At 40.1% G+C, this 22,790-nt stretch overlaps 1 protein-coding gene across 11 annotated transcripts in view; it reads right to left on the bottom strand.

Annotated features, from left to right (window-relative positions):
* RUFY3 (RUN and FYVE domain containing 3) overlaps positions 1 to 22,790 on the bottom strand; it is an 87,593-nt gene that overhangs the window by 5,751 nt on the left and 59,052 nt on the right. For 6 of the 11 annotated variants that reach the window (XM_021101418.1, XM_013989313.2, XM_005656513.3 and 3 more), the window contains 11 exons: positions 18,763 to 18,886; positions 17,975 to 18,036; positions 15,900 to 15,965; positions 14,795 to 14,864; positions 13,082 to 13,174; positions 11,565 to 11,648; positions 10,202 to 10,369; positions 9,564 to 9,661; positions 4,301 to 4,420; positions 2,903 to 3,002; positions 727 to 791 (listed from right to left, as the gene is read on the bottom strand). In XM_021101418.1, coding sequence (XP_020957077.1) covers positions 727 to 791; positions 2,903 to 3,002; positions 4,301 to 4,420; positions 9,564 to 9,661; positions 10,202 to 10,369; positions 11,565 to 11,648; positions 13,082 to 13,174; positions 14,795 to 14,864; positions 15,900 to 15,965; positions 17,975 to 18,036; positions 18,763 to 18,886 — 1,050 coding nt within the window. Of the gene's footprint in view, positions 1 to 726; positions 792 to 2,902; positions 3,003 to 4,300; positions 4,441 to 4,644; positions 6,960 to 9,563; positions 9,662 to 10,201; positions 10,370 to 11,564; positions 11,649 to 13,081; positions 13,175 to 14,794; positions 14,865 to 15,899; positions 15,966 to 17,974; positions 18,037 to 18,762; positions 18,887 to 22,790 lie in introns of those variants that run through there. The other 5 variants (XM_005656515.3, XM_005656517.3, XM_003356969.4 and 2 more) reach the window with 2 other exon arrangements.

The following is a 22,790-nucleotide window of genomic DNA, read 5'->3' as shown; positions in this document are numbered from 1 at the left end:
TTCTCATTTCTAAAGTAGGAAAAAAGTTTAGATGATTAAACTTTTGTAAGGAGATGTACATTTTAAGGAGATGATGAATGTGACACACTTTTTAAGGTGCAGAGCACAACACAGATAGAAGGTGGTACACTCATGCTCTGTCCTAGTGTTCCACATCCAGGTTGAATCCTCAGATGTACAACCCACAGATACAGAGAGCCCATCATATTCATTATACTAGGCCATTTTATATAAAGGAATTGAGCATCCATGGATTTTCCTATTTGTGGAGGCTCCTGGCATCCTACATACACCGCAGCCACAGCAATGCGGGATCTGACCCATGTCTTCGACCTACACCACAGCTCACGGCAACGCCGGATCCTTAACCCCATGAGCGAGGCCAGGGATCGAACCTTCGTCCTCATGGATGCTGGTTGTGTTCGTTACCACTGAGCCATGATGGGAACTCCTAGAAATAATCTTTTAAGTGATCATTTGAGTTTGGGGATTAACTAGGGAAGAATCAGAGGAAAGCTTGATCACCTTTCTTTCTTCTGAAATGGCCTAAATGGGTCTGGTTTAATAATGTGTTATCTGATCTATTCTTTATTCACTCCCTCTTCAAAATATCTTTCTGGGATAGTAATATTATTAGTCAGTGTCTGACTTGTATATCAAAAGGGCCCTCCTTCCCACCACCCCAAAACAGCTTTGTATCTTAGTTACTATTTTATTAATAATCACCTGTGGCTTTCTTCCAGGGGCTTTGCTGGTTGCACATTTTCCTCTTGAGCTCTGCGCCTCCCATCCTGCCAAAAGAAAACAGCCCATTTATTACTCAGACTGATTAACAACTGCTGCTGCTGCTGCAGACATGTTCTTCTGTATTGTCTTAGCTTCAGTATAAAACTAAGCAGCTTTTTTTTTAATTAGGAAAGGAATTTAACTTTGAAGATATTTTCCCTCATTCTTTGTTCCAAGTAGTTTTTTTGTTTGTTTGTTTGTTTCTTTTTTAGCCGCCCTATGACATATGGAGTTCCCAGACCAGGGATCAGATCCCACCTAAGCCCCAGCTGTGGCAACACCAGATCCTTAACCTACTGTGCCCAGCTGGGACTGAACCTGCATCCCACTGCTCCCAAGATGCCGATCCTATTGTGCCACAGCAGGAACTCTCCAAGTAGTTTCTTTCTTTCTTCTTCTTCTTCTTTTTTTTTTTTTTGTCTTTTTAGAGCCACACCCTGTGGCATATAGAAGTTCCCAGGTTAGGGGTTAAATCAGAGCTGCAGCTACCGGCCTATACCAGAGCCACAGCAACACGGGATCCGAGCCATGTCTGTGACCTACACCACAGCTCATGGCAATGCCAGAACCTTATCCTACTGAGAGAGGCCAGGAATCAAACCCACAACCTCATGGATACTATTTGGGTTCCTTTCTGCTAAGCCACAATGGGAACTCCTCCCCGAGTAGTTTCTTAACAAATTATGCTGATAGACTTTGCAACAAATGATTTTCAGAGTAGATTATTATTTACTTTAATTCTTGAGATTCAATGAAATTTTGAATGTGTCCTATTTATTTACAAAGTGGGGTCAAGGCATCAGTTACTTCTTAGGAGAAAAAAATAAACACACACACATGCACACACATCATCTGAGCTCTGGAAAACTAGTGAAACCAAGCATGGCCATAGCCAGCAGACTGTGTAATCCTCTGGACAGTTAAGTAGTTGCCTCGATGTCATGACAACTACAGCCTATATAACCAGAGGAGTTTTCTACTCTGAAGAATCAAACTGCATTTCTACCAGTGCTCTTAAGCCCTGCCTCAGCAGTTTCAGGGGACACATTCTTTCTGTGGCACAGTGCGGTCTCCCTGAAATGCTTGCCCAATGGCCTCCAAAAGTAGAATGTATGTTCTCCGACCACTCCTGGAAAGCCCTGCCCTGCAGGGTGATTCAGGATCAAGACATCTAAGGCCACATTGGAAAAACAGGATAAGATAGACCAGATTTTAGGTGAACCTCTGTTAAGCCCTTACTGGTAGATTTCACACTTGCTAAACTAAACTAATAAAGACAGCTTGCTACAGAGAGAATGCTACTTTGCACATGATAAATTAATGGTAATAAGTACTATGGAATAAATTTCCATTTACCACTTTTGTACTCTCCAGCAAATTAGCAGCTCACTCTCTAGAAATTTTAAGTGAGAAGCTTATAAATTTGTCCTGCTTTGTTATGTGTAATATTTACAAAGAAGGTCATTTTCCCCCGTGCTTGTCTTTGACAGAAAATGTCACGCCTTCCTAATTTTATCCTTTAAAGAGAGCGGCTATTTCCTGGGTCCCAGAGATGCTCTTAATCCAATTTTAGCTCCATCACTGCGGGTGCTGGAGGTCTCTTTCCTGACACTGTCCTGTACAAGCTTCCACTCCTGCTCTTTCAAACATGCTGCGTTACGTTCCCTTCCCCAAGGCTAGTTCCCTCATTTTCTAGTTTTCCTAGGAGAAGTACATTGAGTGATGAGAAGTACATTGAGTTAAAACTGAAATGTTCATGATTTGAAAAGGGTGTTCACACTCAAATCCAGATGGAAGACAATTCTGTTAAAGGGGAGCTCAGGGTTGGGGAGGGATTACTACCGTATTGTTAAAAATATTAGATGCCAAAATAACATTACCTAACTGAAAGGAATAAGACTGTCACTGGAGATCATGGGTATGAACTCCCTTTTCCAAATGAAATCAAGTCAGAGGGCACATCCTGGAGGCAGACGCAGAGTCGAGCCTCCTTGCGCTCCCTCCAGCGCCCGCCTGCCTTCCACACACTCAAGGCCACAGCAGGGAAGCACATGTTCTGACCCATCAAGGCAGCCTCTCAAAATCAAGTCAATGAACCAGGAATAACAAATATTACCGTTTTGGTCTCTGGCTTCTGGGAACCCTTTCCTGGGATGCTCCTGCTGTTTTGTGATCTTCCTTCTCTTTCCTGCTTTAATTCTAACTCAAGCCGGTTTCTGAGATAGGGAGGAGAGAAAATAATGAAAATTTGGATTTCTGAACTCATGTTTTCTAAAGAATGACAAACCCTTAAGAGTTCAGGAATTAAATTTTAATACTTGATTAATAAAAAGTATATATATATATATATATGTATATATATATATATATATATATATATATATATATATATATGGACAACCAGGTTTTAAAGTACTAAAATGCAATATAATAAAACCAGTAACACTAAAATACATTCAACATGTTTAATCTTCCTCGGATGATTAAGGTACTTCATCATCTCCCAATGCCTGAGGGGTCAGCACAAATACCAACAAATACCAACATTTAACGCTAAGTCTTGTTTTTCCCCCACACCTGTAGCAAGTGGAAGTTCTCAGGCCAGAGACTGAACCCCTGCCACAGCAGGGACCTGAGCCACAGCAATGACAACACCAGATCCTTAACCTTCTGAGCTACCAGGGAACTCCAATACTAACTCTTAATGAGGAGTTGTGGTCAACTCAATGACTAGTAGGATTTACTGTAACTGAAAGGCAGTATTTATAAATTTTCATCAGGATACAGTATGGAAGCAGCAACACTACAGTCCTGTTGCATATTAATTAGCTAGTGTCTCTTGACAATTATGCAGTCCTTCCCCAATTACACCCTTGACCACGAGTATCCCTGGTAGCTCTGTACTTTCATATCCAATAGCAAAGTTCTGTTTGTTTGAAGTCAGTGCTTTAGGCACAGAGTCAAGTCTCATTTGAGAGAGAGTGTGGAAGAATAGTTAAGGGCTTGGAGTTAGAGAAATAGGCTTTTAAATTAGAGTGTTGCTACTTATTAGCTTAACTGTGAAATGTGGACAACTTAACCCCTCTTCGCTTCAATTTCCTCTGAAAGGGGTGGGGGATGAGATCACCTACAAATAGGGTTGATGGGAAGCTCTTGGGAGAGACTGCATGTGAAGTGCTTAGGAAAGTACTGGGCACGGTGCAAGCCCCCAACATAAATCCATGGTGAATTCAGAAAATTCTAACTGTTAGTATTATGCTAGCTATTAATTCTCTTCGCCACCCTATTTATCTGGAATCTTGGGTTGTAATTTCCTAATTCTTCGATGGCACAGGATGTTGACGAGATGTGGGGAGTGCCGATGTAGGGGAAGCTTTTTGAATTCTAGTTCTGGAGAAGGGACATGGGAGAGACAGAACAGACACGGCTGAATCGGGAGACCCCCCCTTCTCCTGATGTCTGGCCTCCGCACATCCCACAACCACCCTCTCCGCTAAAGCCGCCCTTCCTTCACCGCTGCCTGGTGAGCGCCTCCACTTCCAGCTGTAGACTGTTGATCTTGTCTCCGAAGTCCTGCTTGAAGAGTCGGTTGTCCAACTCAGCAGACTGGCGGTCTCGCTCAGCCTGGCGCAATCTGGATGTGGGCCATATGAACTTGTGATAAAAAACAAAAGCCATGGTGGGGAGGAAGACCAAGTTCACAACACAAAATAAAACAACCCAAGGAAGAAGGAATGGAGAGACAGAGGCAGGAAAAAAACTTTGCAGGACATGGGAAGAAATTATGAGGGAAAAAAGATGGAGAAGGAACAAACTCTAAAAAAAAGCAAGGTGAAGGTGAACCAGGCAGAGGAAAAGTTGATTTTCCATTTTTTTTTTATTCTAGTACTACAGTTTACAGCCATTAGATGATAAACAATAAAACATCACTTTTTAGAAAGTCCATATCCAAAGCCAACCTCAAGTACACAGTAATTAAAGTTAAATCCACTTTTTTTGTTTTTATTTCCTAATAGGTTTGGTACTTTATATTCCTGTTTTACACTCATAACTGGAACTTGCAAATGGGCAACTACCTTCTTCTATGTGGAGTTAGAACATTTTCCTGGTTCCTTCCCTAAACCACAAGTTATATTAAATCACTGGACACTATACATCAACCTTACTCAAGCTTTGGGTTTTAACATAATGAAAAGCCTTTGTCAGAGACGGGCCGTCTCTTTCCTCTTCCATTTCTACCAAGTGGATTATGACTAAGTAGACAAACAATTCAGCACTGGGCCCACATAAGATTCCTGACCATATTCTCTGGAAGATTCTTATGAATATTTTCTCCTACATATCCTATAACTTTGCACCAATAAAGAAGCATGTTGTTAGGTGAAACAGCTGGGGCTCTATTTAATAGAATTTGGAAGCATGCTGTGTCATCTTTAAAATGTTCTGTTTTGGTGTTTGAGCACTCCTTCTAAATGCTCACAGAAAAGGCAGCTCATCACCACAAAATACTGAAGAATAGAAGAATAGGTGCAAAACTATATATATATAAGAATGAAACTAAGTTTAAAAGCACAGGATCTTCCATGAATTTGGTCACACGCTCTTTGACTTGACTTCGGTTCAAGTCTGAAAGGCCCTATAAAAACATACACGAAATCTATCTTACTCTTTTAATTCGGATTTCTCCAAGAGGATGGAAAAGAATGTCAAGAGCTGGAAGCAAAGAGGTTATCTTTGTCTCCACCTAAGCAGCTGAAATGCTGCAAATCCTATCAGAATGAGAAAAAACGAGAAAAAAACAAAATTTTTGCCAAGACATTTTGAAGGAGTAAAGGCTTATGTAATGCCTGTCCCCCCAAATCAAAAGTCATTTAAAAAAATCCAAGTGCTTATAGGATTATTATAATGTAAAGCCTAGAAAGGGTTAGATCTGTGATCACTTAGAAAAAGAAGCCCTGCTAATTATTGTTTGTGGGTACCTACTGGGAATCTTTATTTTTAGACTGAATAATAATAACGAATATAAGTTTATCACTTATCTATTTCCTACTTGGAAATGGTTTTTTAAATAATTAGATTGTTATTTTCCTAGAAACTCTAGCAAATCCCCATCTGAAAAAAAGTAAGAGAAACTCTTAAGTCAATGTTGCTGGCAGGGCATGAGACGCAAGAAAGCATCGCTCCCGTCTACACCTTGCCGTCTTTACTCCAAAAAGAAAAGCAGGATAGATTGAAAAATGTGTAGCAATTTTTTTTTTTTTTAATAGGAGAGGAGTGTTTTTATGAAAACTGTTTTCTCTGAGCTACCTAAATAGGAAGTAGAATTGCAGGAAAATGGCAGAGGTAGAAGGTGACATTATTAGGAGGGTTTTTCCCAAGCGTCCACATTATTATGTTATCATAAGTTACCTAATCACTAACTTTATCTCTATGATTTTAAAGAAATGTAAGGATTCCATTCCCCCCTCCCCCCCTCCCCCACTTCCCCGAAAGTCACTAAGGCAAAAAAGTTACAAGCAATCTTGGTTACTGAGAATAGAACTGTAGTGAAATACTAAGTACTTATCCTTGGCTTGGGGATTAAACCTAGATAATAAAAGTGAAAGGGGGTCATGGCCTAAGAGACACAGAACTACTTTAGAAGGGTCCAAGACCACGTGGTAGTCACCTCTAGTTCATTACATCGCAATGGCAGAACAGGCTCACTGACACAGACACCGCACCTAGAAACCCATACTGTCGGGGACTGGCTGGTAAAGGCATTGATCATATATGTACAGAGCTTTGATTCCCTAGAATTCTTTTTTTATGGTGTGTTTATGTATTGGTCAACTCAGAAGTAATTTCTCAAAGTTTATTTGGCATTTTTAAGAACTTGTACTAAATTTTCTAACTCTGGGAAGAAAATAAAGAAGAAGAAAAAAACACAGCCTATGTATCAAACTTTTTTTTTTTTTTTTTTAAGTCCAGCAAATTCAAAGTCAATTTTTGGTGACACATTTTATATAGAATCAGAGCATAAATGCAATAACTTTCAGATTTCTTCCTTCTATAATTAAGCTGTGATATCCAACTTGAGAGGTGACCAGCTCCAAATTGCCTAATGATGTTTTGGGATCAGTTTATTTGCTGCACTATTTAAGGTCTTTGCCTGTTTCACCAAATCCTTTTCACTTAATTAATAAAATAAAAATAAAAATGGAGTGAAAGGGGAATGAGAAAATGAATAAATAGGAAAGACAAAAATAGCAAGAGAATAAGTCAGCTTAATAACTCAAAGAGATGTCATTACTTTAGTTCTGTCTGCTTGAAATGTCAAGATAAAAATCTCTTGAAAAATTTGACACATTTTAAAAACACAATTTACGAATACTAAATCTGAATTGTTAAATCATAAACAACCGCTAAGAGCAAGCGCTTAGATAACTTCCTAGATAGATCAATACTTTTTTTTTTTTTCCTTTTACAGGGCCGCACTCGAGGCAGATGGAGGTTCCCAGGCTAGGGGTCCAATCAGAGCTATAAGCTGCCGGCCTACACCACAGCCACAGCTACGCCAGATCTGAACTTCGTATGGAACCTAAACTACAGCTCACGGCAACGCCGGATCCATAACCTACTGAGTGAGGCCAGGGATCCAAACTGCAACCTCATGGTTCCTAGTTGGGGTCATTTCCACTGCACCACAACAAGAACTCCTAGACCGATACTTTGTAATGTAAAATCAGTCAAACCAGAGGTTTCAAGCTTATTTAGAAACTTGCAATTAACTTTTGATTTAACAATAATATCCAGTGACGTTCAGGACCCAGCCTGGTCAAGAACTATCTGAATAAAAGAAGCCATCCATTTACTCATTCATTCGTGCATCTCCTAAATGAAGGCCTTGGACATTCAAGGCACTGTGACAGATCCGAAGAGGTGGAACTTAAAGGATTGTTGTTAAATAAATAACTGACCTCAACGAACCCACACTGTCAACAGAAGATAAAATACATGTATAAAGGCTGTGTAAGGTAAGGCAGAAAGTGAGAAGTGCTAGAAGCAGTATGGATCGAAGGCTATGCGAATTTTGACAAGGAAAAACTAGCGGTTTATTTTTAGCTGGGAAAAACATATTGGAGGAAGCTTTGGGTAGGTCGCATTTGAGTCTGAACATAAAAAAAAATATATCTGAAGAATAAGGGAGTGGAAAAAGCAAAGCATTTCTTTTCTTTTCTTTTCTTTTTTTTTTGTCTTTTTGCTATTTCTTTGGGCCGCTCCTGCGGCATATGGAGGTTCCCAGGCTAGGGGTCTAATTGGAGCTGTAGCTGCCCGCCTACGCCAGAGCCACAGCAACGCAGGATCCGAGCTGCATCTGCAACCTACACCACAGCTCACGGCAACGCCGGATTGTTAACCCACTGAGCAAGGGCAGGGACCGAACCCTCAACCTCATGGTTCCTAGTCGGATTCGTTAACCACTGCGCCACAACGGGAACTCCCATTTCTTTTATTTATTTATTTTTGTCCTTTTAGGGCTGCACACGTGGTCTATGGAGGTTCCCAGGCTAGGGGTCCAAGTGGAGCTGCAGCTGCCGGCCTACACCACAGCCATAGGAAAGCAGGATCTGAGCCAAGTCTGCGACCTGCACCACAGCTCATGACAACACCGGACCCTTTACCCACTGAGTGAGGCCAGGGATGGAACCTGCATCCTCATGAATGCTAGTCAGATTCACTTCCACTGAGCCACGACGGGAAATCCAGAAAGAAATTTCTTATTGGTGAGACTATTAGGGAAGACATGGATAGGGACAACAGGAAGCATGTCTGGGGACCAGTAAGTATTTTAGTTTTGCAAGAAGGGAGATGAGTGGGTGCTACAGGCAGCAACAAGGCTGGCAACATTTAATGGCCGAGGGTGCCATGGCTCATTCAATCTTAAAGTCTTAGCCATTTCTCAGGGCGGCTGAGTCACCAGGAAGTCCCCGGTGGTTCCAGACAGACAGAGATGAGAGCAACACAGAGAGAAGATGAACTTTGGGTGGACTGAACTGTACGTTGTAGTGGGGAATAGCGGGTGAGGGGTGCAAGTGCAAGACTGCCCTCCAGCTGGGGGACAGAGCTGGAGACCAAAAGATTTAAGAGTTGTGGGCAGGAGGTGATAGCGGAAGCCAAAGGCCTATTCAGGAGGAAGTAGAGAGAAAAAGGAAATGAGGGGTTGCAGTTATGAGAAGGGCCCTCAGAACCCCTCCATCACCTATCACCAAAGTCTTCAAAGGCCTAAGTAATGAACAATAAAAATCACAGAATCAGAAACAGATTTTTTTTTTTTTAAGGGCTGCACCTGTGACACATGGAAGTTCCCAGGCTAGGGACTGCACTGGAACTGCAGCTGCCAGCCTCCGTCACGGCCACAGCACTGAGCCACATCTGCAACCTACACCACAGCTCATCGCAACAATGGATCCTTAGCCCACTAAGCAGGGCCAGGGATCGAACCTGCGTCTTCATGGATACTAGTCAGGTTCGTTACTGCTGAGCCACAATAGGAACATCACTAACATATTTAAAAGGCCTTCCATTCTCATAAGAATCCCTCCTCTAACACATGACACTGAAGATATTTTTAATGACATCTTGAAAAACAGAATTTAACTGGCTTTCTTTCTACCAGCCTGCCTGGCGTTCAGTTGGGAGAATTCCATACACTCTGTTGGCCAAAATGCAAAACACATTTTTTCACTTCCAGGACTGAATGCCCCAATGTTTCACTAAAGAAACAGCACTTTTACCTTTGTTCGAGTTGTTTAATGGTAGCAGCCATCTGATTAGTCTTCTCTTCCAAGCGACTGTTCAGTTCACTTTTCTGTTTTACTCCTAAGTCTGAACTCTGTCACAGAAAAGAATTATGAGTGAATCACACATGCCTTTTGAACCTAATGGTAAGTGGGAAATAGAGAAATAGGAATGCTCAGTTATTTCCCAAATGGAGAAAAAACAAGAAGCAGTACTTAAAATCAGTATTGTTGTATGCAGTTTTGTCTGAAAAATCAATGATAGAAAGTTCCTCAATTTATGGTATTCCAGTGTAAAAGCTGATGGGGCTATATAACTCAGCTGGCAGGTTAGGATAGAGACTATAAATTACCTTACAGGATAAAAGAGAACCCCCCCACCCCGGCCAACACCATCGCCCGCCCCATCATCACCATGTGAAAAGTGGCCATGGTGCCCCAGAAGAGCAATGCGGGATTCTACCATGGTCCCATTCCTTAGGTGGTTTACTGGCAGCTAGCCTCAAAGTGAGATGTGACTCTTTCCTCCTGTATTTAAAGTGTGATTCAAGGGAACAAGCAGGGCAGGGCGGCGGGGGGTGGGGAGCCATAGGATTTAACAGAGCCAGAGAGTCTATTCCTCACACTTCCTGTACCTGCAGCTTAAAGGCAAGTTCATGCTTCAGAGCCCTGAGGTCATCCAACTGCTGCCGCAGAGACACCAGGGCATCCTGCTTCTCACAGACATCCTTCTCCAGCATCTTCATCGCCAGCTCCATCTCCTGTCTCATGCTGATCTGGATCTCCAGTTCTTTTTCAACATCCTGCACCCCAAGGGAAACAAATGACTTACTTATTCTCTTGTTCCTAAAACTCCACAGGAAAAAGCAGACCAAGACTCTCAGGTCTAAAGTCTGGCAAAGTATCCAGAAGCTATCATTCAACACAGAAACTTTAACAATAAGAATAATAATTAGGATCACTATAGTGACATTTACCTAACCAATTACAAATCTGAAAACTTTGGTAGGTGAAAGATAGTGTGCTATTTAATACGTCCAAAACACACGCATACTTGAGGTGCTTCATAAAGACACTTAAACAGACAACTGATGTCATATCCTATTATAGAAATACAAAGAACATGTTACAGCGGCCAGCACAAAGTGGAACAGCTGGAATTCTCTTCCATTGAGAGGTTGCTGACATTTTCAAGATCCCAAGAAACCCAAAAGATACTCTGGGTCCCCAAGGTAGCATCTCAATTACTGGGCATGGTCAGTACAGCTAACTGAATTTTTATATTTGCTTAACATGAGACCCGTTTTAGTTTCTACCATTATTACTACAGCATTATTTGGATGATCAGAGGTACAAGGACCTGAGGTTCTTCTGCATCCACACTATGCTCAGGGCACATCCAGAACCTTGTCTACTTGCTTGGTTTCTTATCTTTTTCTTTTCTTTTAAATCTTTTTGACTTTTTAGGGCCACACCTGCGGTATATGGAGGTTCCCAGGCTAGGGGTCCAATCAGAGGTGTTGCTGCCAGCCTACACCACAGCCACAGCAACCCCAGATCCAAGCTGTGTCTGTGACCCACGCCACAGCTCACTGGCAACGCTGGATCCGTAACCCACTGAGCGAGGCCTGGGATTGAACCTGCAGCTTCATGGTTTCTAGTCAGAGCTGTTTCTGTTGCACCACGAGGGGAGCTCTGAAAATTTTCTGTAAAATGTTTTCACTTGCCACTTAACTGAGGCACATCTTTGTGCATAGTAGGCATGATAGAAAACAAAGCAGACTGTTTCTTTTCCTTTCTTCTTTTCTTTTCTTTTTTTTTTTTTTTTAGGGCTGCACCTGTGGCATATCGAGGTTCCCAGGCTAGGGGTCGACCTACACCACAGCCACAGCACTGCCAGATCCCAGCTGTGTCTGCAACCGACACCACAGCTAGTCCTCAAGTGGACAGGTAGGTTTTAATGTTTTTGTGAACCATCAGAACATAGGCAAGGTTTACCAGTCGTAGTTGTGTCTCCTCCTTTAAGTGCTTTCTTGCTTCACTCAGTGCCTGCCCTTCGGAGGTTCTGTCTGGTTTAGGAGCCTTGAAGACATAAAACAGTACATGTTCAAGAACTTAAAGCACCTATACAGTTAGTAGACACTAACACTGCTATTCAATAAGGAAAATGGTCACACCTAAGCACACAGAACAATGAATGAAGACAACAAGAAACAGCAGTTTAGTAAATAAAAAATTCCTCAGCTGAATTGGGGGTTTCTTGTCATTTTATTTAAAGTCCTAAGGTAGTTGACCAAACCAAGTGGTAGAAGTCTTCAAAATCAGCCTCTATAAACAAAATAGCATTATTCACTGTAAACTATAAATGGGGAGAAATGTACAAGATCCTGTATGTGGTCCTCTAGAGACCTTACCTCGGGGTTCTCCAACCAACCATGAGACCACAGGTAAAAATGAGTAGTAAAACGTTGAATAGGTGCAGTTGTTTTCACAGAGTTCATGCTTTAAAGTCAAATATCTTACTCATGTTGATCCCCACAGCCTAGTTACTTACTCTTTTTTTTTAGGGCCTCATCCATGGGATATGCAAGTTCCCAGGCTAGGGGTCGAATCAGAGCTGCAGCTGCCAGCCTACACCACAGGTACAGCAACGCCAGATCCAAACTATGTCTGTGACCTGCATCATAGCCACAACTATGCCAAAGCGAGGCCAGGGAGGATTGAACTCACATCCTTACGGAAACTAGTCAGGTTTTCAACCTACTGAGCCTTGACGGGAACTCCAGGGAGACTTTTCTAGAGAGAATAATGCTAATAGCAGTAGGAAGTAAGAGATGCCAAATAAAAGGCAGAAAAAACACCCATAGTAATCTGGGAATATTTAAGTATAGGTGCTAGAAACTATCAATTTCAAAAGCTCCCTAAAGTAGCACCATTATAACTTAGTACAGAATTGCCAATGTTGATGATTATGAATTTCGGTCATCACAAAGGGTGAAGTGTATTAAATGACATCCTCTGCTTAAGAAGGCTTAGAGTTGTGCAACACATGACAGGTTTGCCAAATATCTGTGTAGACATACGTAAAAGTTTGGTACTTTAAGGGACTGAGTTATCTAGAAAGTTCATGTATATGGTAACAATTTCTCAGGGGTATAAGAAAAACACTTCCACAAATAAGTAACGTGGTCTAAAAATAATGGTGTATTTCCTATGATCAAACATTTAAATAGAGTACAAATCACTAGTATATAAAAAGAAGAAACTGAATTTGGCTGTTTCTTAAAGTGTCTAAAAAGATGTAGGTAGGGATGAAGCCAAGAAGCATCATAGAAGAGCCATCACTCTCCCAGAACCTTCATCATTCCATTCACTCAGTTCTGCAGAGTCTTAGGGAAAACAGCGCACATGACATATGCAAATGCTCGCTGCTTCCACACAGTCCTCCAGAGGCTCTCCCGACTGCTAACACACTGACATGCTCCAGGAATATTTATAAAACCAGTGAAAGTAACCTTCCGATTGGATTCCATTATGTAGGAGCTTTCCTCTTTAACGCGTTCCATTTCTTCTTGCAAGGTAATAATCCTGTTGTTTGCAACTGCAAGCTGTTGATGCAATTTTAAAAATAATCTTTTATTTTCTTTTATTAACACAGGATAAGAAAGCACATGATCTGCTAAGACATGACTTTCAGGCTCGGGTATTCTTAGAAGGAAAGAAAGCTATCGATAATCCCATAAAAATGTTCTTATAGGAAACTTGGGAGAAATATCTTCAAATATCTTTAAAGATAAAAATAAAAAGTATCTCCTATTGCTGCTTTTTGTGTGAACTTTTTTTGCAGTACCAAAATATTAACTTGTAACAATTATAATTGTTTACCTCAAGGGTTCTCATGGAAAACGTATAATTATGTTATAGTACCCGTTTCTAAAATGTTTTAAGAGGTCAATTCATGCCTTGGGACCTATCTTACAAACCCTCTGTAAAACCTTTTACATATACATTTCATTAATTAATTTTTTGTCTTTTTAGGGCCGCACCCGAGGCATATGAAGGTTCCCAGGCTAGTGGCTGAATCGGAGCTGTAGCCACTGGCCTGAACTATAGCCATGGCAACACTAGATCCGAGCCTCGTCTGCAACCTACATCACAACTCACAGCAATGCGGACCCTTAACCCAATGAGTGAGGCCAGGGATGGAACCCACATCCTCATGGATACTAATCGGGTTGGTTACTGCTGAACTCCCTGCTTCATTTTTCAGATTCCACTTTCCATACGTAGAAAACATACAGTATTTGTCTTTCTCTGTCTGACTTATTTCACTAAGGACCTCCAGGTCCTTCTATGCTGTTGTATTTATCTCACTGTCTACCACAGGATAGTTATAATTTTCAAAAGAGAAGATAAGGTCTTTGCTACCTGAAAAATTTTCTTTGTGGTTTTTCATAGAAACATCTAATGCTTTTGAAGAAAAAAAGTATGCAGGCGAGCCTTTGGTAAGTTAGGGAAAAATACATTAATCAGAAGTAAAACATGAGGTTATTTTTCTATTCTTATTTTAGGGACTTTACTGAGAGTTTTCAGATCCATATTCTAAACTGACCTTCAAGGTAACTATGAGGCAAGAGGGGAAGAACAAACACCCTAATTAACCAGGGAGGGAACGAGGCCTCTTAGAGGTCAAGTGACTTATTTGCTCAGAGCACATGACACATAAGCAGCATGACATGTAAGCAGGATTTACTGGTCTTCTGACAGCGTTCTTTAGGTTATCCACCCCAACTCCCCAAGGAGAAAATAAAACCTGCGAAGCTGGGGAGCTTGACAACCTCGCACACATGTAAATCAATGCCTAGCAGACATTAAATCTTTGTCTAGCTCTGGCACATAGGTGGTACCCAAAATATGTGTTGAATGAATAAATGATGAATATCATGCTATCTTGCTAAACATTAACTCTAGGCTAGTGCAGACAAAACATTCACACAAAGTAAAGCAAAATATTTGAGCAGTCCAGATTCTATGCCTACACAGTCCAGCTGGATAACTGAGAACCCTGAGATAAGCCAGCTGGCCATTCTAGGTCAAAACAAGGAGTCCTATGGTGGATATTATCAGAAGAGTCAAGTTCTTTCTTTCCAAGTCTCCAGAGAAATTATTTTCCACTAATACACATTACTAAATTCTATAAATCAGTCAAAGAACTTTCAAACCCTTACCTCCTCTGTCAATTTAGTGTTGGATTTTTCTAATGCATCCACTTTCGCCTGAAGGTTGTTTACAGTAGCACTATCAAGAGGGGAAGAAAAAATGATCTCTTTTGAGAAACAGACCATACCTTGTAATTTCTTTTAAAACATCCATCATACTTATCATTCATTGTTCACTGTCCACAATTTTTTTTTTTTTCATTTTTTTTGGGCCATGCCTCCAGCATGTGGAAGTTCCTGGGCCAGAGATGGAACCTGAGCCACAGCAGTGACACTGCCAAGGCCTTCACTGAGAGGCCACCAGGGAACTCTGACTGTCTATAATTCTTTTTTTGTGTGTCTATAATTTTTTTTACACCACAACCACAGCAATGTGGGATCTGAGCCACGTCTGCCACCTACACCACAGTCCACAGCAATGCCGAATCCGTAACTCACTGAGCGAGGCCAGGGACTGAACCCACATCCTCAGGGATACTAGTTGGGTTCGTTACCACTGAGCCATGACGGGAACTCCCGCAGGTCTTGATGGGCTTGCAGGCTCTCAGACAGCTTACAAGAGGGTAAATTAACACTACTTATTCGATGTATGAGAAATGCAAGGGACCGAGATATGATTAATCTGAAGGTACTAAAGCGATGAGTGGTTGAGTCCTGAAATACGTGGCTGGATCTACTGAAGACCTCCAATTTCAACTATGTCACAAATTGAAGAATCCTTTTTTTTTTTTTTTTTCCTTTGGCTATCCCATGGCATATGGAATTCCCAGGCCAGGGATCAGATCCAACCTACACAGCACTGGGCCAAGGATTGAACCTATATCCTGGCGCCACAGAGACGTCACTGATCCTACTGCCCCATAACAAGAGGAAACTCCCCAAATCAAAGAGTTCTTAACTGAGTATATTTACATAATCACTACAGTTCTAATTACATTGAATTTTATACTGCCTTTCATTAAAGCTTAAATGCCACATAGCCAGTACCTAGCCCAGTGCCTGGCAAGCAGGAATTCTACATATACTTGTTGAGTATTATATGAATTTATCCTAACTGCTCATCAGTTTACCCTCCCCCCCCACCAATAAGTAATAGTATTTATTCATTCTTTACTTCAGATGTCTGTTGAGTTCTTCTACATAGTTCTTCTGATCCAGAATTGCAGTAATCTGGCCATCTCTGAGGGGAAAAGATAAAAAATAGAAATAAAGTAAGCAACATTAGACATATCAAGACCCCTTCTTTTGCCCCTAATATTTTCATACAACACAGAAAGGGAACTATACACACACTGACTCAGAATACAGACCTGATGTATAACTGCCTTGACATCTCAACAAGAAAGACTGGGAAGTTTAAACTGAAACCTCCCTACATATTAATAAAGCCCCTATTACAGCTTATGCATCTTAATAACATATGTTGCAGGTGTGCTATGCAATCTATTAGAGGCATTTAAATAATTAAAGTTTTCTTCTCACAGCTGATAGATTTTTTTCAGCACTGCTAGCATATTTATGATAACAGTTTTCCATTTGTCACAGGAATGGAATTAAGCTTACTCAGGTTTAATAATAATTGTTCTTAAAGGCTATATATTTGCCTTTAAATGCTATTTGAATTTCAAAATGAATGGTACAAAAGGTTTTCAAAAGATCAAGTGTTTATTATTACATGAGAAAATTAAGTGTGTAAAAGGAGATTCACTTCTGGAACCCACTAATCTAGAACAAGCAAAAGTTACAAAGAGATTTTTTCAACAAACCAAGGCCACATACATCTACTACTACTTGAAGAACAAATACTACGTAATCTTAGCTCAGTGCACAAGGTTAAAAATTTCAGACTAAGTAAGCTTTCAACTGCTAAATTCATAAAGCATGGAATGTGAGCTTCTGATCTCTAATCTCCAAGTACCATATGAATTTTCTTTTTTTCAGCTATACCCATGGCATGTGGAAGTTCCTGGGCCAGGGACTGACCCCAAGCTGCTGCAGTGACAATGCAGGATCCTTAACCTGCTGTGCCACAAGGGAACCCCTGAATATTTTTACAACTGTGAATTTTGAAATAATTTTAGGTTTACAGAAGTTGTAAAAGTAGTGCCAAATTCCCATATATTATTCATTCAGCTCCCTCCAACTTTAACATTTTATATAACCCATGATGCACATGTAATAGTGCAAAATTAAACAAACTGAGAGTGCAATCCTCAATCCTTCTGGCCAAGAAGATCATGTTTTCAAACACTAAGAGATGGAGCACTGGGTTCCTTTTAATTTTTTTTTTTTTGGTCTTTTTGCTATCTCTTGGGCCGCTCCCGTGGCATATGGCTAGGGGTCCAATCGGAGCTGTAGCCACCAGCCTACACCAGAGCCACAGCAACGCGGGATCCGAGCTGCATCTGCAACCTACACCACAGCTCACGGCAACGCCGGATCGTTAACCCAATGAGCAAGGGCAGGGACCGAACCTACAACCTCATGGTTTCTAGTCGGATTCGTTAACCACTGTGCCATGACGGGAACTCCTGGGTTCCTTTTATAAAAATTTTTTTATTTTGCTTGTTGCTGAATCACATAGCAGGAAAATCCATTTAACTAAAAGAACTGTGATTAGCAGGCTTTTTATTGTTTTAATCTAACAATAATTAGTTTTTTTTAATGGCTGTGCTTGTGGCATATGGAAGTTCCTGGGCCAGGGATTGAATCTAAGCTTCAGCTGTGACCTACACTGCAGCTGTGACCACACCAGATCCTTAACCCACCACACATTGGGCTGGATATCAAACCCACACATCCACAGTGACCAGAGCCAACTGCAATCAGATTCTTTTTCTTTTTTCTTTTTTGCTTTTTAGGGCCACCCCTCAGCATATGGAAGTTCCCAGGCTAGGGGCAAGGTCAGATCCCTCACCCACTAAGCGAGGCCAGGGATCAAACCTGAATCCTTATGGATACTAGCTGGATTTGTTTCTGCTGAGCCACAATGGGAACTCCTGCAGTAGGATTCTTAGACCACTGTGCCACAGTGGGAACTCCAATAGTTAGATATTTTTGACAAGATTCTGTTAAAGCTGTATCATCAGAAATTCTTTTAGCACATCTATTAAAGCAGTCCTATTATAAACTTTAAATACTATCAAAGAACATTAAAGAAAGAAGAAAACTAATTTTCTTTGTACATACCCTTCACTACCTTTACTGCTGTTTCCATCTTTGAGATACATTGAAAAATCTATAACTCCAACCTACAGAGAGAATTTTCAGAATTTAGCATGAAATTAGATACTTTCCCCAAGGCACACATAATATAATGTCTCTTTCTAGGCAACTCTAAATAGTATTAGAGTCATGACAATTACTAGAAATTTTTAATACAGACTGAATGTTTGATTATAATAAAAAATTAACAAGGGTAGTAAGTAAAGAACCAAGATCAAGTTAGTAAGATCACAACTAAGAAAGTCAACAGACTACTTCATACAACTTTAAGGCTTAACACTTGTTTCTCTTTTGCTTATTTCAAGTATTCTGCTACTGAACCCATGTGTGTGTGGGTGTGAGTATATATATATTTTTCACCGCACTTGTGGCATGTGCAAGTTTGTGGGTCAGAGATTGTACCCGTGGTGCAGTTACAACCTGCGCCACAGCTGCAGCAATGCACTGCGCCATAAGGGAACTGAACTCACTGTCTACGTATTTTAGCTTCTACAAATACATATAGATAGATACATTTTCTAGCCTGTATAAAATATGTTTAATGGGAATCATAGTTAAGACAGATATTTGAAAAAACATTCATTATGCATAAATAAAACAGGTTGGAAGGTTAAACAAATTTTTTAATATTCATACTAAAACTAAAGAAAATCCAATTTATGGCTCATAGAATTTTCCCCAATTTGGTTGGCATAATCCGAGCCAACAGAACTCAGAATGACACATCAGGTAACCCAGTATCTTTCTCATACCTGAGAGTCCAAATCTTCTCCTTTCATACAGAAATTGGCATCGATGACATTGAGACCCACCAACAGACCAGCAATTATGGCTCCTTCTTCTTCCATCATGAGGGCATTGGGTTCATAGAATTCACTGTAAGAGAAATTTAGGGAATGTTTATGGTACTAAAACCTCAAGAACCCAATGATGTAGTCATGAGACAAGGGGAAAAGTGTGTGCCTCCTGGGTGAATATTGTGATCTGTGAGAACAGCAAAAAAGCAAAAACATGGCTGCGTAACAAGCATGTGAAACAGACTGAAGGTGATTTAAAATGTTTAAGAGATCTTTAATTGCTCAATACAGTTAGTTTCATTACAAAAAAAGTAAGCGAACACACATACACACACACAAAATCCTGTAATTCTACCCACCAATGACCTGTTAAGATCTTGATATAGGAATTTTCAGATCACTTATGAAGACATACATATTTTTGAGGGATACTAAAAAGACATTATATCATTAAAATTATCTCGAATTAATTTTTTTGGCTTAATAACACTGTGGCTACATTTTTATTTCAATAGATGGTTTTCAGCACCCTCATTTATACTGGTTTTATAACATCCCACTGTATGATGGTGGCATAAACACATTTGGCCAAAAATGTCCTTTTCTTTATCCGCGCCCCCTCTCATGAACAGTTAGGCTATTTTTAGCTTTTTACCCTAACGAATCCTACGGCCAGGCATAATAGCCTTGAAATGATAGAAATAAAAAAGCAAAAGAGAAAGTACATTCAGAATAATTCTGACTGGGTAAAATTCTAAAAAACCCAGATGATTAAATACTGCTTCATGATGCACCTAAATTATCAATATACAGAGACCAAGTGGCTTGAAATATTCATTTTCAACCACTTTGACATCTTAACTGAAGCATCACTATAATTACTTGTTTTCAACAAGGTCACTCAGGATTGCTCAGAGTCAACCTCAATTATTGGTAACAATGCAATTCACCGATAAGAGCTTTCTCTTTTTTGATTCTCTATGAAACACATTAACAAATGGTTAAATAGTTCAAAAACAGCACATGAATGATCTGTAAATTATCATCTCACTGTAACTGCCCACATGTTATTTTTGTTCTTTGATCACCTGTGAAGGAAACGGAATATAATTAGAATGAACAAGGTTCTCTCAAAGCCAGACAGTACACAGTTTTTTGTGTTTGGCTTCCTTTGTACAATACCTTAATTCTGAGACACATATTGTAGTGGACTGTATGCAATGGTAGTTCATTGTATATTCATATTGTATTGGATTGTATGCAATGATAGTTCATTGTATATTCATATTGTATTGGATTGTATGCAATGGCAGTTCATTCGTCTCACTCCTGGACAGTATTCCATGGTAGGAATACACCACAATGGATCCATTCAATTTGCTGTTTCAGTTACACAGGCTACAGTGCTTTTCTTTTTTTTCCTCCCTTTTTGTCTTTTTTTTTAGGGCTGCACCTGCGGCATATGTAAGGTCCCAGGCTAGGGGTCGAATTGGAACTGCAGCTGCTGGTCTACACCACAGCCACAGGAACACAGGATCCAAATGGCATCTGTGACCTATACCACAGCTCATGGCAACACCAGATCCTTAACCCATTGAGTGAGGCCAGGGATCGAACCCGAGTCTTCATGGATACTAGTCAGATCTGTTTCCACTGAGCCACGACGGGAAGTTCTACAGTGCTTTTCCAAACACTACCACACATGGTTTTTGGTACATATACTTATGTATTTCTGTTAGACATACCTAGGTGGTGAAATTGCTGGGTCAAAGCAAGTGAAAATATGTATAAACAAGTGTTCTGTAAAGTGTCTATCAACAGATGAATGAATAAAGAAGACATGGTATGTATGTGTGTGCACATGCGCGTGTGCACACACATACATACACAATGGAACACTGCTCAGCCATTGAAAAGAATGATATTTTGCAATTTGTAACAGCATGGATGGACTTGGAGGGTATTATGCTAAGTGAAATTACTCAAAGACAAATACTGTATGATATCATATACCTGTAGAATCTAAAATACAGAACAGTGAGCGTAACAAAAAAGCAGACTCTGTGTACACAGAGAACAAACTAGCAGTTACAGTAGGGAGGCACAAGATAGGGGTAGAGGAATGAGAGGTATAAACTATTATATATAAAATAAGCTATAAGGATATACTATACAGCCTAGGGAATATAGTCAATATTTTACAAGAACTATAAATGGGAGTATAACCCTTAAAATTTTGAATCACTACATTGTACACCTGTAACTTATATAATATTGTACATCAACTTCAATTGAAAAAAAAAAAAAAAGCAGTGTTCTGTCTAGTTCACAAGAATGAACCCAGTCATTCTGGTGCTCTGCTGGACAAAGGGCTAATTCTTCAGACCTCAATTTGACTCATATATATATATATATTTTTTTTTTGCCTTTTCTAGGGCAACTCCCTCAGCATATGCAGGTTCCCAGGCTAGGGGTCTAATTGGAACTGCAGCTGCCAGCCTAAGCCAGAGCCACAGCAATGCGGGCTCCAAGCCGTATCTGTGACCTACACCACAGCTCACGGCAATGCGGGATCCTTAACCCACTGAGCAAGGCCAGGGATTGAACCTGCAACCTGATGGTTCCTCGTCGGATTCGTTAACCACTGAGCCACGACAGGAACTCCTGAGTCATATAATTTTGATCAGAGACACTCCCCTGTATCTATCTACAGCTTGAACATTAGGTCCTACACCACTTTAAGGCTTTACCCTTGGAAAGTTGAGCTTTCCCTTTGTAGAAATAAATAAGCTCTCCCGAATAGTTCCTGTTTCTCTTTCTCCTGATTGATCTGATTTTCTTAGGAAAGATAACAGCAATCAGCAGCATACATAGCTGTGGCAACATTAAAACAAAGCTCCATCTTAGGATCTGCAGTGCCAATTCTTGTAAAAGCTAGGTGCTTGAAAAAAATCCAGCCCTGTCTTTAAATCCTCTCTGACTTGTTTTTCTTACATTATTACTCAGAGGCAATCTAATATATTTGAATTTCTTTTGGTAAATATAATGACCTATAAGGTATACACAGAAAAGTACACAAATCATACAATGTAACTGGATGCATTTTCATAAAGAGAATATACTTGCGTAACCAGCACCATATTAAAAAACTGTATTAGCGGAAACTCCAAAGCCACTTTGTGTCCCCTGCTACTCCCTGCTTACTCCCCCTGCCTTGACTATGCCAGCCCTTCCCGACTTCTATCATGAAACACGAGTTGTATATGTTTCTGAACTTTATATAAATGGACTAATAATATGCCTGTATCTTTCCTGTCTGGTTTTGTTTGCACAACATTATACTTGTGAGAGTAAACCATATGGCTGTGTGTAGGTGCTCAATGGTATTTCATGGTATGAATATACAATAATTTATTCATCCTACTGTGAAGAGACACTTAGGGTCTATTACAAACATATGGGGCTATTATAAACATTGTAGTAGCTATGGACCTTCTTGTTCACATCTTCTGCTAAACATAACTTTGCATTTTAAAAAAACTGAAGTTTAGTTTATTTACAATATTGTGGTAGTTTTAGGTATACAGCAAAGTGATTTAATAACTATGCTTTTTTTTAGATATAACTAGAAGTGGGACCATCGGTCATAAGGTATGCTTATGATCAGCTTTAATAGAGAGTGACAATCAGTCTTCATACATTTCCTAAGTTTCTCTCATCAGCAGGACATTAACGTTACTTTACATCCTCACCGACACCTGGCATCACCTGTCTTTTTCCTTTTTGCCTTTCTGGGGGTTGGTGAGGTAAACACACTAATTTTAATTTGTATTTATAAGATGGCTAGTGAAGTTAGGTATTTTTTTAAATATGTTTCTGGCCATTTTGATTTCTTCTTTCATGAAATGCCTGTTCAAGTTCATGCCCTATATTTCAATTTAATGTTACGTGTCAACTTTCTGTCTTATTGAGCCTGGGTACAT

This window comes from Sus scrofa, chromosome 8, assembly GCF_000003025.6.
Source record: "Sus scrofa isolate TJ Tabasco breed Duroc chromosome 8, Sscrofa11.1, whole genome shotgun sequence".
NCBI classification, from domain to species: domain Eukaryota; kingdom Metazoa; phylum Chordata; class Mammalia; order Artiodactyla; family Suidae; genus Sus; species Sus scrofa.
This window is presented reverse-complemented; position numbering and strand designations above follow the sequence as displayed.